General features: G+C 55.4%; 1 protein-coding gene across 1 annotated transcript; it reads left to right on the top strand.

Annotated features, from left to right (window-relative positions):
• The first annotated feature begins 1,098 nt into the window (after positions 1-1,098).
• Positions 1,099-17,341, top strand: CACNG8 (calcium voltage-gated channel auxiliary subunit gamma 8). The gene is made up of 4 exons (XM_043600152.1): positions 1,099-1,489; positions 9,557-9,640; positions 10,692-10,832; positions 13,046-17,341. The coding sequence occupies exons 1-4, from the start codon at positions 1,312-1,314 to the stop codon at positions 13,807-13,809; spliced, it is 1,167 nt and encodes a 388-aa protein (XP_043456087.1). The 5' UTR covers positions 1,099-1,311; the 3' UTR covers positions 13,810-17,341.
• The last annotated feature ends 937 nt before the right edge of the window (positions 17,342-18,278 follow it).

Below are 18,278 nucleotides of genomic sequence, written 5' to 3'. Positions count from 1 at the left end.
GACTTCTTTAAGCAAAAGGAGTGTGTGTGTGTGTGTGTGGGGGGGGTGTTCCTGGAGATCAAGACACGTAGGGGATGGGAGGTGGTCCAAGGGAGACCGTGGGGGCTGTGGAGTGGATGTGATGCAGCTGGGGGCATTCTTCTAAACCAGACGGTCCGGTGCGAGGTGTTGACTGCCCACGAGAATCCCCCCAGGGGAACTTTTAAAAACCTAGATGCTCAGGGCCACACCCCAGACCAATGAAATGGGGATTGCTCAGGTGGGGTTCAGGTGGGGCACCGGTATCCTGGTGTCTAAGATCCTTTGGTGATTTCCAGGTGTGACTGAGGGATTGGGGTTGAGAAGCTTGGTCCAGAGACGCAGGGGTCTGAGTGGGGAAGCGGGTTCCCATGCAGGAGAGACTGCGGGGGGGCGAGGGTGGCAGTGGTGGTCATCCTGTGGTTCTCAGTTGTGCAAACAGCGAGGATTAGTTGGGAAGAGGTTGGGTTTTTGTTTCTGGTTTTTTTTTTTTTTTTTTAGCTGAGAGATGGAGAGGTTTATTTTTCTTGAGTAGAGGACGTAGTAGGTGAGGAGGTGAAACTTTCAGGGGACGTGGGGAGCCGGGCAGCACTGCATGAGACGAGGATGGTAGGACATGAGGGAGAGAGGGGAGAGGGGTTCCTGTGGAGGGGGGAGCCCAGGGGCTAGAGTGCGGGGTGGCTTGGCCTCTGGGGAAGGTGAGGACGGGGGAGGGGTGGGGGTGGGGGTTGGAGCGGGCGGGCCGGGAGGATGCACAGTGGCAGGAACTGTGGTGGGGGTGGGGGCGACTTCTCCCAGTGGGATTAAGTGGGAAGACTGCCCCGGGAGGAGGGAGACTTTTTCAGAGAAAAGGGAGGCAGTGGGAACCACGGTGGAAGCAGTTTCTCCGGCCCCCGGGAAATAGTGGGGGGTGCTCTGTGGGGTGGGGGCGGCGGTGGGGGAGGTACCGTGCCTCTCCACTAATCCCGTATCTGCTCCCCGCCCCCACCCCCCAGCCGGCGACCATGGCCGCCCTCTGACCCCCTCCCCGGCGCGCGCCTCCTCCTCGCCGCCCCCCCCCACCCCAGCCCAGCCCGGCCGGCCCCGGGCCCCCGCTTCTGCCTGCGCTGTGCCCCCCACCCAGCCGCCGGCACGGCCCCGCCCCCGCTGCCCCGGTGGTGGCCCACGGCCCCCCGGCTGCCCGTGGTCAAACTGGAGTCGCTGAAGCGCTGGAACGAGGAGAGGGGCCTGTGGTGCGAGAAGGGGGTGCAGGTGGTGCTGACCACGGTGGGCGCCTTCGCGGCCTTCGGCCTCATGACCATCGCCATCAGCACCGACTACTGGCTGTACACGCGCGCGTTCATCTGCAACACCACCAACCTCACGGCCGGCGACGACGCGCCGGCCCACCGCGGGGGCAGCGGCTCCTCGGAGAAGAAGGACCCCGGCGGCCTCACCCACTCGGGGCTCTGGAGGATATGCTGCCTGGAAGGTAGGGTATGTGGGAGGGGGGGCCGCCTCGCGCCCCTCCCCCCCTCCTCCGGACCTCTCCCCTGCGCGGTGGGCGCCCGCGCGCCCGCCCTCCCTGCTGGGATCCCGGCCTGCACCCCCCCCCTACACACACACACCCTCCTGCCCCTTCCCGTCCCTCCCTCTGCCTCCCTCCTCCGCTGCGCCCTCTGCAAGCCCTCTGCAATTCCTCCTCGCTTGCCCCCCACCCGGTGTGTGGCGCCTCCGTCCCTCTCCTGGGCAGTCTCACCTCCTCCCCCCGCCCCCCACCATCCTCCCCGTGCCCCTGCGCCTCTCCCCACACCCCCACCCCCTTGCCCCTTCTTCCACCGCTGTCCCCCAGACGTCACGGTGGGTCGTGCCCCATCAGGTCAGAGCTCCTGACCCTCGGCTCCCCCCACCTCCTGTAGACTCCGGCCCTGCCTGCCTCTCCCCCTTTAGGGTTTCCGCCAACCTCCCATCCTGGCCCGCGGCCTCCTCTGTTCTCCACACTGCTCTGCTTCATCCCCACTCCGCCACACCCGCTTCCTCTTCCTCCTCCTCCCAGGCCCCATTTCTGGACCCCAAGGCCACTGCGTCTTCCAGTCTCCATCTCTGCTGTGTCTTTGGGTCCTGCTCTGCCTGCTCCGGGCCCTCTGCCTCCCCTCCGCTGGCTCACCTGCCCTCTCCCTCCCACTCAGCTTTGCAGGACACAGAGGCGCTGGGGGTGGGGGTTGGGTAGGCAGGAGACCTGGGGTCCTGGCCCACCATGCCCCACCAGCCCACTATGCCCCACCGTGCGTCTGTCCCCTGTGATCGCTGTCTGTTCACCCCCCTGAGCCTCACAGCTCTCCTTCTGCGAGAGCGAGGAGTGCAGCGCAATGGTCCGTCGTTTAATTCTGCGAGGCAGGTGCACCCTCCCGTTGGGGGATGAGGAGACTGAGGCTCAGAGAGGTTAAGCCACTTGCCCAAGGTCGCCCAGCTGTGATGGGGGGCAGAACCAAGACAACTCAGGTCTAAGGGAAGTGATGTGCAGATAAGCTTTGTCTGGTGTGCCAAGCATTTAAAACTGAAACCCAAATCTGAATCAGTTGCCAACGTTTAAAAATAGGGAGACTTCACATTGGAAATCTGATTTCCAGCTTTGTTTGAACCAGTGGACGTTGTGCAGCCTCGTTGTGCAGGGGCCACGGTGGGCCAGCCCAAGCGGCATGCGCTCTTTCAGACCAGGCGTGCGGTCCATGTCCTTTCACTGGTCTGACCAAGCACCAGGCACCAGCCACATGTGGAAGCTGACATCCTGAAACCCTAGGACAGTGTATGGCATATAGTGAAACTACCATTCATTCATTCATTCATTCATTCGCTCATCCGTCCAACGACCAATGTTTATTGACTTTATACTATGTGCCAGGCACTGTTCTTGATTCTGGGGCTACAGCAGTGAAAAACAAAAGGTCCCTGGATTTGTATGTGTTATATTCCAGAACGACAGGCAAATAATCAGAAAGATAAGTAAGCAAAAGTTTTAGGGTATTAGATAGCACTCAGTGCTAAGGGGGACAGAGGAGGGGATGGAATGTGTTAGGACACTTACGTGAAGTTGCCGGTGAGGAGACTAGGTCGGGCTTCGCCGAGCAGGTGACCCCGGAGTGGAGGTCTAAAGGAAGTGAGAGAGAGAGCCGCGTGACTCTCCGGAGGAAAGATACAGCCAGTGCAAAGGCCCTGAGGTGGGAGCCTGTGTGTGTGGTCACCGGCAGAGTGAGTGAAGGGGACGTGATGGGGCAATTGAAGAGACAACAGACCCTGTCTCCTGAGTTCTAGGTCCTGGGACCAGGGTTGCTGAGCAGAGGAGAAACAAGAACTGACTTAACACTGAGAGACAAAAGGCGAACAGGCAGGCAAGAGGGGGAACGGGAGGTGGTTTTTCTGGAGGGGGAGCCGTGGAGTTGAAGAAGTGATTTGAATTCAGAGCGTGTCCCAAAGCTAAAGCGGTGGCAGGGTGGCTGTGGGATGTGAGAGAGAGAGAGAGGAGTCTCTAAAACAGCATCTCCCAACCTCAGCACTGTTGACACTTTGGTGTGGATCGCTCCGTGTTGTGGGGGCCGTCCTGCTTAGCGGCATCCTGGCCTCCACGTTCTCCATGCCAGGAGCAGTCCCCAAGTCGTGACAACCCAAATTGTCAACTGTCTCTGGTCTAGGAATAAACTCACCCCTAGTTGAGAGTCACTGCTCCCAAGGCTGTGGGAGACTGAGAACGGGGCGGGATGCGGGGGGGGGGGGGGGGGGGAACACCCAAAGGGTGGAACAGCGGGGGTTTTGTTTCGTTTATTTTATCGTCCCTGATCTAATTTGTTGTGAGGAGCAATATCATGAGCTGTTTTGGCCATGCTAAATTTAGGATGCCTACTAGAGCCATCACCTGGGACAGGGGCAAGCATAGAAAAGTGCCGTACAGTCAGTATTTTAGGGTCTGTGGACCCTCTGGTCCCTGTCACAGCCACTCGCGAGTGAAGGAGAGAGACCACGTTCCAGTTAAACTCGTGCACGGACACCGGCTTCTGAATTTTCATATCTTTCTCACGTGCCACGAAATAGCCTCCTTTGATATATGTATTTTTTTTCAATCACTCAGAAAGCATAAAACCCATTCTTTCACTGGCTTTGGCAGGCTGGGTTTGACCCTTAGGTTGTGGTTTGCTGACCCCTGGTCTAGGCTGTTAGTGATATGACTGAGGAGGCCAGAGTTCAGGGGACAGTCTGGGCGGGAGATATAAATGGGAGGGGGTCATTGCATATGGATGGATGAGGTCACCTAGAGAATGAGGAGGGAAACAAACCAATTAGCTGAGGGCTGCAGCCTGAGCTAGTCCACTGTTAACAGAGATGAGAGCACCTGCGAAGGAGCCCAGGAAGCAGGGGCCGTGGAGGTTTGGGGAAGATGAGGTAAGCGGGTGTCCTGGAAACCGAAGCAAGTGTCCGAGTGTCTTAAGGAGGGTGTAGACGAAGGCTGGCTTTATTACTGTAACTGTCATTTATTGGTCGCTGAAATCCCACGATAAGCCTGTTTCATACGGACTCCTGTTATCTCCACCTTCTAGAGATGGCAGCTAAGGCTCAGAGAAAGCCGAGTGGCTTTCCCAAGGTCACACAACCAGTATGTACTAGAGTCTGGATTTGAATCCAGGTCTGGTTTATCTCCTAGGAGAACAGAACAATGCATCCATCAGCCTCCAGCCCATCGGGGACCTGGGAATGTAGAAAGCGAACCCCCTGAGCCATTGCCTCCTGAAGGCACCGTCTTCCCCGGCGACTTGGGGTCTCATTCCCGTGTCCCTGTGAGTCTCCCCGACAGATGCGGTAGATGGAGTGACCGAGGATTGCAGACTTTAGGACCAGGCTCATTGGGTTTACCTCCTGTCTGCCATGCACAGCAAGGTGACCCAGGGCCACATATTTAACCTCTCTGTTCCTCCTTTCCATCATCTGTGAAATGGGGATTGGAATAGTCTCCCTCCCCCAACCCACAGGGATTTCAGAGGGATTCAGTGAGCTACCATTGTAAAGCACTTAAAAGGCCAGCAGGCACAGAGTAAGGGCTAGATTATGTCATTTCATTTTGTTGTAGTTCTTCTTCTAATTATTATTCAGAATTCAGGTGACTGCCCTGAGGCCCCCCTTCCCCTTCCTTGATAACCCAGAAGCCCCAGCCTCTGATACAGCACTACCCAACAGAAATGCATATATGACTTAAATTTTTCCAGGAGCTACATTCAACCAAGGAAAAGGGAGAAGGGTCAATGAATATAATTTTAAAAATAGAAATTATAAATTTATAATAAATCAATATAAAGGTTAATAATATGTTTTATTTAAGCGAGCATAGCCAAAATATTATCATTTTAATATGTAAGCAATATAAAGTATTATTGATGGAATATTATGCTTTTTTTTAATACTAAGTCTGAAATTTGGTGCGTATTTTATGTTCACACCTCACCTCAGTTGCCACGTTTCTGGTGCCCAAAAGCCGCCTGTCAGGACTCAATGGACCCACAGCTCCATTTATTGGAGCAGGTTATCTGAAGCCCCTGTGTTCAGGACTTTTCACGCCTTATCTCACCGAATTCTGCTAATTGTGCCAAGGGGGGGAAGGTATTATTACCATTCGAGTTTGTCAGAGGAGGATGCTGATGGCCAGAAAGGGAAGTGAGTCAGCCACATGGCCATGTGAGGGTCAGAGCAGGCTGGAGCCCACATCCCCACATGTCCTCACTGCAGCACCCAGCCCTTTTACACCCACCCCACCCAGGTCTGTGCTAGGCAGACTCTGGGGGGACCCAGGGACACATCACTGCCATCCCTGCACATGAAACCTCCTGGCTCAGCCCCGTCAGGTCAGGTGATGCACAGATGCATGCTGCACAGCCCCCTGTATTCTGCACTCAACTCTGTATTTCACTGAACACTTTTCAAACCCTATGAGGTCATATCATTGTCCTCATTTTCCATAGGAGGAGGCTGAGACTCAGGGGCATTCAAGTGCCCAAAAGCCACACAGCTGGGAAGTGGCCGCCCAGGGACTGTGAGTCCAGAGTCCGTGCTCCTGACCACCACAGCCACCGTGCTCCCCTGCCTTAAATACGTGTGCCCCTGAAGTTCAGCTGCACTTAATCTCCTCCCCATGATTTACCATCTACATGGGACCGAGCAACTTCTTCCACTCTGTGCCTCAGTTTTCTCATCTGTAAAGTGGGGATATCGTTACTGTCCAGTAGCCCTGGGACTAGTCATAATTATCGCGTGCGTCAATACCTGTCAGATGCTTGGACAGGTGCCTGGTGTGTGGTTAGCCCTCAGTAACTACTAGTTATCATCACTGCTGTCATCACTAATCTGTTGAGAGGGTCTATGATTAATTAATTAATTATGATTGATGTTTTGAGAGAAGTGATGTGATCCCATTCAAGAAAAGGAGAGAACTTGAACCCACAGTCTTACCTACCACACCATAATGCATGGGCTGATGGATAAGACTTGCGCTTGAGAGGTATATAATCAATCATTCATTCCTTTTTTATTTTAAAAAAATTTTGTTTTTAACATTTATTTATTTTTGAGACAGAGAGAGACAGAGCATGAATGGGGGAGGGTCAGAGAGAGGGAGACACAGAATCCGAAGCAGGCTCCAGGCTCTGAGCTGTCAGCACAGAGCCCGACGCGGGGCTCGAACTCACGGAGCGGGAGATCATGACCTGAGCTGAAGTCGGACGCTTAACCGACTGAGCCACCCAGGCGCCCCGTCATTCCTTTTTTAAAAAAATTGTGGTAAAATATAAGATAACAAAACATAACAATATATATAATCAATTATTGATGTAATATCAATATTGATAAGACTTATCAATATTGATAAGTCTTGCGCTTGAGAGGTATATAATCAATCAATCATTCATTCCTTTTTAAAAAAAACTGTGGTAAAATAGAACAAAACATAACATTAAACAGTATCATCATAACTGTTTTCAGGCGTAGAGTACAGTTAGTGTTAAGTATACTCACATGGCTGTGCACCCATTCTCCAGAACTCTTTCCATCTTGCAAAATGAAACCGTTCCCATTAAAGAACTCCCCATCCCCCCTCCCCCAGCCCCCAGAACCCACCATCCTACCTTCTGTCTCTATGAATTTGACTCCTCTAGGGACCTCATATACATAGAACCGTACAAATATTTGTATTTTTATGACTGGTTTGTCTCACTCAGCGTAATGTCCTCAAGGTCCATCCATGTCAGAATTCCCTTACTTTTTAAGGCTGAATAATATTCCATCATACGTAGAGATCACATTCTGTTTATCCATTCATTTGTCAGTGGACACTTGGGTTGTTTTTGGCTGTTGTGAATAATGCTGCTGTGAATATGTGTGTGAACGTATTTCTTAGAGACCCTGCCTTCTAATTCTCTTGAGTCTACACCCAGAAGTGGAATTGCTGGGTCATATAGTGATATCGTTTTTCACCTTTTGAGGAATCTCCACACTCTTTTCTGTAGCAACTGCAACATCTTACACCCCCACCAACAGTGCACAAGGATTTCAATTTCTCATCCTCACCAACGCTTATTTTGTTTTACTTTTTTTTGTTTTAAATAGTAACCATCCTAAGGAGTATGGTGTGGTATCTCATTGTGGTTTTGACTTGCATTCCCCTAATGATGAGCGATGTGGAGCCTCTTTTCAAGTGCTTGGGCCCATTCAATCATTCTTTCATAAAAACATTTATTAAGCACCTACTAAGTGCTAGGCATTGTTGTAGATGCTCGGGATACAGTAGTGAACAGCCCATAGCCTATATTCCAGTAGGGCAAACTGCTGTGTGTTTTAATTCTGCTTCCACCCCTCCCCCCATCAGCTGTGAATTGATGAATCCTTTCTGTGTCTCTGCTTCCTCATCTGGACAATGGGTATATCGACTGATATCAACTGAGCACTTAATTATGTTCTATGCAAAGTGCTAAATCTCTTTACCTGGATTCAATCCTCACAACAACCCCATGACATAGGTCCTATCATCCCCTCTTTATAGGTGAAAGGATTGAAGCCAATTGGCCTCAGTAATACCAACAAGGTCACAGAATAAGGACACGACGGCGTCGGGTTTCATTATCAAGCAGCGTGGCTCCAATTCCCAACGTTTGGCCACTGCCCAGCACCAATAACATTATCTATTTCATAGGACTCTTGGGAGCTCCGGATGAGTTAATCCACCTAGGAAGCATTTAGCAAGTGTTAGCGATTAGTGGAATTACTCACTGCCTTATATTCCTTCTTCCCAATCCTTTCCTTTATCTCCATTCCCTGTCATCTTCTGCCTCCAGCCTCCCCTTCTGCTATCCTTATATTCATTCATAATTTCATTCATTCATTCAACACCCATTTCTTGAGGCTTCCTTTGTGCCAGGCAATGCTAGGGACACACAAGGAATCAGACCCCATGCTTTCCCCCTGCAGAAACTCCCAGTTTGCTGAGGAAGGAGCTCATAAATGAACCCTATGCATGCCAAAAAAAAAAAAAAAAAAAAAAAAAAAGGGAGGGGGAGGGGTACCGCAGGGCGCTGTTCCCGGAGGAACTCCGCTCTCCTGGAGGGGGAGACTGACCCAACTTTGGTAGGAGGCAGGCGCGCGCACAGGGAGAGCTTCCTCAAACAGGTACCCTGTGAGCCTCCCACTTGCAGGGTAAGTTTTTCATCAGTGAAGAATGTGAACGGAATCCACAGCATGGGCAAAGGCCTGGAGGTTGAAAGGAGCCTGGAGAATCGAGGAAACTAAGTGTATTTATATTTATCCTTACATATCAATCTCCAGCTGTGTGCTAGAGGTAGTAGAATAGGAACCGTCCCCAAAGTGAGAGGGAAGACGGGTCCCCAAAGGGTGTGAGGATGAGGAGTCTGGGATGGAAGAAGGGGGTAAGACTGCATGACGTCTAGAGGCATACCTCCTCGAATGCCTCTACTTGCTCCAGCCGCTCCAACTTCCCAAGGATTCCAGGTAAGAGGCTCGGAATCCCTTTCCCTAGAGGCAGAACAGAAGAGACTACAACTCCCATGATCCACTGGGGCTGAGCGTTCACAATTGGATTTAAAACTCCATGGAGCCTCATGGGAAATGTAGTCCTCGCCTTCTGTGCCCTCCTTGGTTTTCTCACGCATTTTCAGACCCGTCGAGTTCAGAGTTGCAGAGCGCCTTGACATTGCCTAAACCAGCACCTTCTTTCTTAGGGGTAGGCAGAAGGCCAGAGAGGTTGAGTGTCCTAGCTCGGGTTACAGGGCAAGGGTCCTTGTGGCCTTTTAGCGAGTGTTGCGTGGGTTTTTCTTTCTTTTTTGGTGGGAAAACCGAGGCCAGAGAGGTTTAAAGTTTGTCCCAGACGCTGACAGGCCCAGGAGCCAGGATGTCCTGTCTCTCAATAGGCCCAGAAGGAAGAAGGGATTTGGGGAAGAGGGGGTCGTCTCTCACAGGGGAGTTCCCCCAACTCTTAAGTACACCCCCCACCATCACCCCCATCCCCCTCCAGGGTTGAAAAGAGGTGTCTGCGTGAAGATCAACCATTTCCCGGAGGACACGGACTACGACCATGACAGCGCGGAGTATCTGCTCCGTACGTGGGGGTCTGGGTCAGAGTGGGGGCGCTGCTGGGACGGGGAGGGGCGCCTAGAGAGCGGAGAGGGGGCTGGGGAGCGGCACTTAGATCGACACGCGGAGATGAACTGGTCAGCCAATCCAAATCCAGATGCTGAGATCCTCTGGCTCCCTATTGGCTCAGTGATCCCTCTCCCGCCCCCTCCTCTCACCTCGAGGCGGGCTGATGGGGGATCCTGGGAGGGGATTGGCCGCCTTGCTGCTCGGCGCCCTTGGCAACACTGCTCTGTGACTGGCTGTCGGTGTCTGGGCTGGGATTGGCCAGTGCGCCCTGGGCCGTGAGGCAATCTGCGGCGCGGACTGGCCACTCTCTCGAGCAGGCTGGGGAAGCCGGTGATGCGATTGGTAGCTACGCCGAGAACGCGGCAAATCCTGAATTATGATTGGCTGAGGCCTCAGCCAGCTCAGAAATCGCAAAATCCGTTTGCTGGGGTTTGGAGGGTGGGTGGGAAAGACTGCAGAGAGAAAGACAGACAAGACAGACAGACACATACAAGCGAACACCGGAGCAATAGATGGAGCCAAGCAGAAGCATGGGGGTGACACAGAAGAGGAGGAAAGGAGGGGAACCCAAAGAGGGACATGAAGCCAGGCAGAAAGGGGTGGTGGATAAGATATTAAGCGATTTGATAGATCTGGAGAAAGGAAAGAAATACGCAGAGAAGGAGGGCAAAGAGAGAAAGAGAGAGGGGTCACAGAAGTTCAGAGAGAGGGAGAGTGATTTTGAGAAAGGAAAAAGAAAAATAAATACGCCAGGAGAGACAGAAATAGCCCGAGGGAGAAAGAAAAGGACGAAGAAAAAGGCGGGAGAGGAGATGAGACCGAGAAATAGAGAAATTTTAAAGGGGAGAGAGAATGAAACAAAAAACGAAATAATCAGAACACAGGCAGAGAGAGAGAATGGGAGGATTCCAGCGAGAGAAGCGGAGACGAAAACTGGTGAGGGGAGCAAAGGGCCGCATCTGACTCCCTGGCTCCCCACCCTCTCTCTCCCCTCCTTTCCCTCGCAGGAGTCGTCCGGGCCTCCAGCATCTTTCCCATCCTCAGCGCCATCCTGCTGCTGCTCGGGGGCGTGTGCGTGGCGGCCTCCCGGGTCTACAAATCCAAGAGGAACATCATTCTGGGCGCAGGGATCCTGTTCGTGGCAGCAGGTGAGAGGCAGAGGGAGGGGGCGGCCGGCTGGGGCGGCCCACCTGCGCGCGCGCGCGCACACGTGTGCGCGTGTGTGCGCGCGTGTGTGCGCGCGTGTGTGTGTGTGTGTGTGTGCCGGCGCGTTTGCAAAGCCACCCTGCCCCAGGCGCCTGTGGGGGCCTAGAGCCTTCCTAGGCTCTTCCTAAGCTCCATCGCCACCCGCTGGGCAAGGTAGGTGTCGCCTTAGCGCTGTCTTCGGGATAGGGGGGAGGGGAACAACCCAGCACTGACAGGTGTCTAGCGCGTAATCGGGATTGCGGGGAGTTTAGGTTCCAAAACCCGCGCGGTTATGGAGACGGAAGGGGCGGGGCTTGGTGAAGGGGGTGGGGCCTTGAGACGGTCGGGATCTTGGGGATTGATGGGTGGGGCTGGCATCCGAGGACTGGGCGGGACCGGGTGAAAGTAATTTGGCTGCAGATAGAGGGGGAGGAACCTGCTTTAGGGGGCGGGGCCTCGTGGACCTTGGTGGATCCAAGAAGAGGCTGGTGCTGGAAAACCATCCGGACCAACTTGGAGTGAGGCTCCCCACGCTCCTCTCCCTCCTCCCTCCCCCGCTTTTCTACATGAAATGAGTAGTGCTCGGAAATTCCAGGGGGCAGAATTCGGAGAAGGGGAAGGATTTAGCATAAAGAGCAGGGTGTGTTTTGGCGGTGGGTCAAGATCTGCTTTTGAGCCAGAAGACTAGAAAGGCGGGGGCCAGGCGTAAGAGGGGACCCGCAGGGGGCGGGGTTTGACAAGTTGGAGGCGGGCTTAGGGTAGACGGGTGTGTGTGTGTGTGTGTGTGAACGTGCTCTAGTAAAGACGAATTTTAGACCAGCAGGGGGAGGGCCTAGACTAGATAACCAGTCTGGGTTAATACCATGAAGAGTTTACATCAGCAAGGTACCGGGCCTAGAGAATCAGACAGAAGTACCTCATTAACAGAGTTTAAAGGAGCATAGGGCCCAAGAGAAAACCCAGCTTTATAACGTTAAGGGTAGAGTTAGACCAGCCAGGGTAGGGCCTGTAAACACAGGCTGGGATCACCTCATCACAGGCAGGGTTTAGACCAGACTGAGCAGGGCCTGGGCTAGCTGGGAGTTCAGCCCTCTAGGGGTGGGCCCTAGATCAACTCGGGAGGAGTTTAGACCATCTGTGACAGGACTCGGGCCAGCCAGGGCCTGAACCGCCTAGGGCCGTGGGGCTGGGGCGTGGTCCAGACTAGGCTGTTTTGGGGCAGGGCCTGGGTTAGCTGGGGCAGGCGGAAGTTTAGAGGACCTGGGATGGGGCAGGGACTATTCGGGGTGGGGCCTACACCTCCAGGGGATGGGGCTTAGACCAACAGGGGCGGGGCCTACACCGCCCTGGGGTGGGACTTAGGTCCGCCTGGGCGGGGTCTGCACCTCTTGGTTGGAGTGTAGGACACCTGGGATAGGGCGAGGACTATCTAGGGCGGGGCCTCTGCCACCTGGGGGTGGAGCTTAGACCAGCGCGGGGCGGAGCCTGGGCCAGCTTGGGAGGAGTTCAGGGCACCTGGGACGGGACAGGAACCGTCCAGTGCGGGATAGGGAGCATTTGGGGAGGGGGCCTACACCACCGGGGCGTGGGTCTTAGACCAATGCGGGGTGGAACATGGGCTAGCCGGGGAGGAATTTAGAAACCTGGGACAGGACATGAACCGTCCGGGTCAGGACAGGGAGCATTTGGGGCAGGGCTTACGCCGCCTGGGGGTGGAGCTTAGGCCAGAAGGGGCGGGGCCTGAGCCAGCTGGGTTGGAATTCCGGGAACCTGGGGCGGGGCTGGGACTGGTGGGTAAGGATAGGGAGCACTTGGGGTGGGGCCTGGGCCAGGTGCGGAGGAGTTTACAGCACTTGGGACTGGAAGGGGCCGTCTGGGGCGTGACAGGGGGCACTTGGGGCGGGGCCTGTACCGCCAGGGGGTGGAGCTTAGACCAGACGATTTCCGGGGCCTGGGCAGCTCAGGAGGAGTTCAGGGATCCTGGGACCGGACAGGCAGCGCTTAGAGCGGAGCCTACACCGTCTGGGGGTGGAGCTTAGACCAGCCGGGGCGGGGCCCGGGGCAGCCCTGGATGAGTTCAGGGCACCTGGGGCCGGGCTGGGACGGGCGGGGCGGGGCGGGGCGGGGGCGGGGCCGGGGGTGGCCTCCAGGCTCCCGTCTGACCGTCCCCGCCCAGGCCTGAGCAACATCATCGGCGTGATCGTGTACATCTCGGCCAACGCGGGCGAGCCGGGTCCGAAGCGGGACGAGGAGAAGAAGAACCACTACTCGTACGGCTGGTCCTTCTACTTCGGCGGGCTGTCGTTCATCCTGGCCGAGGTGATCGGCGTGCTGGCCGTCAACATCTACATCGAGCGCAGCCGCGAGGCGCACTGCCAGTCTCGCTCGGACCTGCTCAAGGCCGGCGGGGGCGCGGGCGGCAGTGGCGGGAGCGGCCCCTCGGCCATCCTCCGTCTGCCCAGTTACCGCTTCCGCTACCGCCGCCGCTCCCGCTCTAGCTCCCGCTCCAGCGAGCCGTCGCCGTCGCGGGACGCGTCTCCCGGCGGCGCCGGGGGCCCGGGCTTCGCCTCCACGGACATCTCCATGTACACTCTCAGCCGCGACCCGTCCAAGGGCAGCGTGGCCGCGGGGCTGGCGGGGGCCGGCGGCGGCGGCGGCGGTGGCGGAGCCGGCGGGGCGTACGGCGGCGCGGCGGCGGGCGCGGGCGGCGGCGGCGGGGCGGGCGCCGAGCGGGACCGCGGGGGGGCGCCCGGCTTCCTCACGCTGCACAATGCCTTCCCCAAGGAGGCGGGCGGCGGGGTCACGGTCACGGTCACCGGGCCGCCCGCCGCGCCCGCTCCCGCCCCGCCTGCGCCCGCGGCGCCAGCCCCCGGGACCCTGGCCAAGGAGGCCGCCGCCTCCAACACCAACACGCTCAACAGGAAAACCACGCCGGTGTAGGGGCGCGCCGGGGGGCGCCGAGGGGGCGTGTCCGGGGCGCGTGCGCGGGCGCGCGTGCAACGAGGCTGCCGGGGTGGGGCGGGGGCGCCCCTCCTCCCCGCGAGCGCGCTGGAGAACTGCGTGGCCCTCCCCGCGCCCCGCCTTCCGATCGGGGACCCTGAGGGAGGGAGCCGTCGGGAGGGGGCGTCGTGTTTTATTTATTTACTTTTTTTTGTGGGTTGGCGGGGCGGGGGGAGGGCTGTGGAGTTTTTTTGCAGTTTCGAGATGTTTTCTTTTTAATGTTTTGCTGTGTGCATGTGGGGGCGGGGCGGTGGGGGAGGGAGGGACTCCCAGCCCAGCCCGGCCCAACTCCTGGAGAGGGGCCCATAACACACGAATATATAGTTATACCTACAAACTATATATATGCCCTTTGTAAAGAGATAGAAAGGTAAAGAGAAGGCAGGCAGAAAGGCAAAGTAACGAGGAGTGGATATGGGCATTCATTCATTTTTTCATTCATTATTCCACAAGGGTTTATTAAGTGCCTGTTGTGTACCAGGAAGGCGCTGGAGAGGGAACATAAACAGGCGATCAGAGTGACTGGTTCATTCATTATCCGAAATTTATTTGTGCACCTAAGCACTAGGCGTTGTGCCAGATGCTGAGGCTACAGAAAGGAGGAAGACAGACAGGGTCTCCCCAGCGTCCTCACAGAGTTTGCATCTTGTGCAGGAGACAGACGTTAATCGAAGAACTGTGTGTACAAGCAGCAAGGTACAGTTAGGACACAGGAGAAGTCTGAAATGCTACAAAATGTTCTGTCAGGGATGGGTAACCCAGTTTAAAAGGAAGAAATATTTTAGCTGACATTGAAAGGATGACAGGAAGCCAGCCAGGTGAGGCTGGAAGTGTGGCAGCCAGAGAACAGCATATGCCAAGGCCCTGGGGCAGGAAGAGCTTAAGGGAGGGCTACGGCATAGTGAGCTGGATGCAGATGGGCCAAGATGATGCCGGAGATGTAAACAGAGCCAGACTGCCCAGGGCCTCAGAAGTTACGTCAGGAGTTTGGATTTTATTCTGAGGGCAGCAGGGGGCCCTGGAATGGCTTTCAAAGGGAGCATAACATGAATGGAGTACAAAAGGGAGGCAGGAACTCAAAGAGGAGAGTGAGAGGCAGAGACAGGCTGAAATTCAGCATCAAACACAGGCACTGGCCCTTGAAACTCACACTCCTGGGAGGACGCAGATAATCACACTAAATACTGAAGCACAGGCATGGTGTCTCGTGCGATTTAGACATTTGTGTTTCATTCATTCATTAATTCAGCCATTCACTCATTGACATTTCTGTGCCTCTGTGAACACACCAGGCAGTAAGTTGGAATCAGGATTGCCCCAGATGAAACAGACTCTCTCCTTGCTCTCAAGGAGGAGTCGTCAAAAACTGCAATCCAGGCAGGGTGATGGGCGCTGTGACAGGGACCACAATGGGGAGAACAGAGTGACCAAGTCCCAGGAGTGGGCTGTACTCAGGGAGACTTCCTGGAGAACATAAGTCCCAGCCTAGGTTTAAAAAGGATGAGTAGGAATCTGCCAAGGGATGAAGGGGGTGACTCATGCAAAGGCCAGGGGGGCGACATAGCATGCTGTACTGGGGACAGGGCTCAGAGATCTGGGATGCTGGAGGACGGGGGTGGTGGTTAGGTCAGAGAAGCAGCTAGAAACCAGAGTCAGAAGTGCTGGAGTTCCAGGCTGCGGGGTTTGGGCTTTATTCTGAGGGTAGTGGGGAGATGGGGGACAGCTTTGAGCAGCAGAAGGGCAGGACTGGACGTGGGTGTGAGAAGGAGCCACTCGAGAAAGGGGTGAACAGGAGGCTGGTGCTGTGGGATGTGGCCGGTGAGCTGAGCAAGGGCTGTGGGGGTGCAGGGGGATGCATTTGAAGCCTATGGACGATGCAGGAGGCACTTGGCGCTTAGTGGATGTCCCTTCCTTTGCTCAGTGAATATCTCCCAAGGTCTCCTGTGTGGCAGGCCCTGTGCAGGGCGATGCTGGGGGTTGGAGATGCTTCAGACCCTGCCCTGCCCTCTAAGGCCCCCCCCCCCAGTCTTGTGGGAAGCCAGATGCGGACACAAATGGGGAGGGGGTGGTAATTGGTGGTGCCCAGGGGCAGCCTCTGTCCCGATGACGATGACGATGATGAAGTGAGGCAGCAGAAAGGGGCAGAGCAAAGGAGGGACAGAATCAGGCTGGTGTTGGGAGTTCCCCTCAGGCGCCTTGTGGGCAGTGGGTAGACTAGAAAGAGGAAGAGCCTGGAGGGCAGAGGGCCAGGGAGGAACTCCCTGGGGACAGTTCCAGGGAGAGAGGGTGGAGAGTGTGGGGAAAGGAATACAAGTTAGCAAGAGTCAGAGGAGAACTGAGTGTAGGGAAGATGCATGGAGAGAAGGACAGGGAGAGGTGGAGTCAAAAGAGAGTTTGGTGGGAGGAGGAAGGCCTGGTTAGGGCGCAGTGGAGTCTAGGTCCAAAGGCCACACCTAGAGCGAGAAAGAGGTGGAAGATGGGCAGAAGGCGGGGAGGAGAGAGAAGGGGGGGAGGGGGCGGGGGAAGGAGGGGGAGGAAGGCAGGATGAGGGAAAGTTGAAGACACTGAGGGTGACCTGGAGAGGAGAGATGTCAGACACACAAAACCACACAGAGATGGGGAGGTGGATCTACAGAGAAGTATCCAGAGACATGCCCAGAAGGAAGCGTGGAGACTTGGAAGCTTGCACAGCGGACAGGACGGGAATGACCCATGTCTTTGGTTTTGTCTTCAGGATTCAAGAAGTATTTATTGAGCACCAACCTGTTCTAGACCCAGGCTAGGCCTAAGGAATGTGCTGGTGGGCACTCAAGGTCCGGCTCTCCTGGGGAGCCCTACGTTTGGACAGATACGGGACGGGACAAGCATTTGGGCCACCAAAGGCAGCACAGAAGCTGAGGTGGGGGGGTACAGGTTTGGGAGGAGCCCCCCCCGCCCCCCGGCAGGCAGATTAACAGGGTTGAGCAAATCCGGGTGAGGTCAGAGCGCAGGCTGGGCGCCCAGCATGTAGGGTCTAGTAGTCCAGCGAAGAAATCTGCATTTATTCTACACTTCACGGGAGGCCTTCAGAGGGTTTTGAGCACATGCATGACATCATACTTTTATTTTTAACAACAACAACAACAACAACAGAACAGAACGGCATGGTTGTGCTGAGAATAGATTTAGGAATGAAACGTGGAAACAAGGAGTTAGGGACCGTTGTCCTTGTCCAGCTGAGGCTGACGATGGCCTGGACCGAAGTGGCGTCAGCGAGGACAGAGAGAAACGGAGGAATGGGGCCTGGATTTTGCAGGTAGAGCCCACAGTGGTGGGGAGGGATGCGAATGTAGCAGGACGAAGAAGGAATGAGAAGTCAGACTGACAGAAAGAGGGACTCTTTTTTTTTTTTTTAAGTTTATTTATTTTGAGACATAGAGGAAGCAGGGGAGGGGCAGAGAGAGAGAGAGAGAGAGAGAGAGAAAGAGAGAGAATCCCAAGCAGCTCCGCACTGTCAGCGCAGAGCTCAATGAGGGGCTCAAACTCACGAGCCGTGACATCATGACCTGAGCTGAACCCAAGAGTGGACGCTTAACCGACTGAGTCACCCAGGCGCCCCAGAAAGAGGAACTCTTAATCGGGCTTGCGCAGATTACATGATGCTGTGGTTTGTTGCCTAGAAGCCCCCCCCCTCCCCTGGGGGCAAGGAATCAGAATTTGGGTGGTAGGGACCAAGCGTCCTTCTTTGGACCTGTCAAGTTGGAGATGCCTGCTAGAAACCCAAGTCTGGGTATCCGGTAACCAGTTGGATATGCAAGCCTGGGGGAGAGGCCATGGCTAGAAATTTAAGTTTTGGAAATGTCAGCATATAGGAGATATTGAAAGCCATGGGGCTGGATGAGGTGACCCAGGGGGAGAAGGTGGACAGAGAAGTGACCCTGGCTAGTGACTCAGGGACATCTGCAACAGGGAAGAAGAGGATGTAGCAAAGGGAGCCACAAGGGGTGACGATGAGGTAGGCGGAGGCCAGGAGGAAGTGGCCAGACGTGCTGAGAACTGAGCCAAGAAGGGGACTGCTAGGTCTGACCTGGTGAGAGGTCATCTCAGTGCAGTGGTAGGGAGCTCTGCTTGGTGGCAGTGTGTGTGGGGCGGGGAGAAGCCCATCTTCTCGGCATGAAAATAATAAGAGCTTTTATACCAACGAAAGTTCATACCCTTTCTGGGAAAAGAGGGCAAGGGGATGGAAAACAGGAAAATACACTCTGAAATAAGAACTGTTAGAGCACGCAAGATGCAGGATGGTGGGAGGTGGGCCAGGAGGGGGAGATGGATTCAGGCAGGACAGACAGACATGCCTCACCGGCTGTGTCTGCTCAGAATGCTCTGGTTCCCCTTTCGGCCCTGTCAAGGCCCGGGGAAACCCAGTGAGG

The sequence above is a fragment of the Prionailurus bengalensis genome, chromosome E2 (assembly GCF_016509475.1).
Source record: "Prionailurus bengalensis isolate Pbe53 chromosome E2, Fcat_Pben_1.1_paternal_pri, whole genome shotgun sequence".
NCBI lineage: Eukaryota > Metazoa > Chordata > Mammalia > Carnivora > Felidae > Prionailurus > Prionailurus bengalensis.
The sequence above is the reverse complement of the archived record's forward strand: the minus strand, read 5'-3'. Positions and strand labels throughout refer to the sequence as shown.

Coding starts and splice junctions, on each gene's coding strand:
- CACNG8 (XM_043600152.1), top strand. CDS start 1,312: ATGACCATCGCCATCAGCACCGACTACTGGCTGTACACGCGCGCGTTC. Junction 1,490..9,556: donor GAGGATATGCTGCCTGGAAG/GTAGGGTATGTG, acceptor ATCCCCCTCCAG/GGTTGAAAAGAGGTGTCTGC. Junction 10,833..13,045: donor GATCCTGTTCGTGGCAGCAG/GTGAGAGGCAGA, acceptor GTCCCCGCCCAG/GCCTGAGCAACATCATCGGC.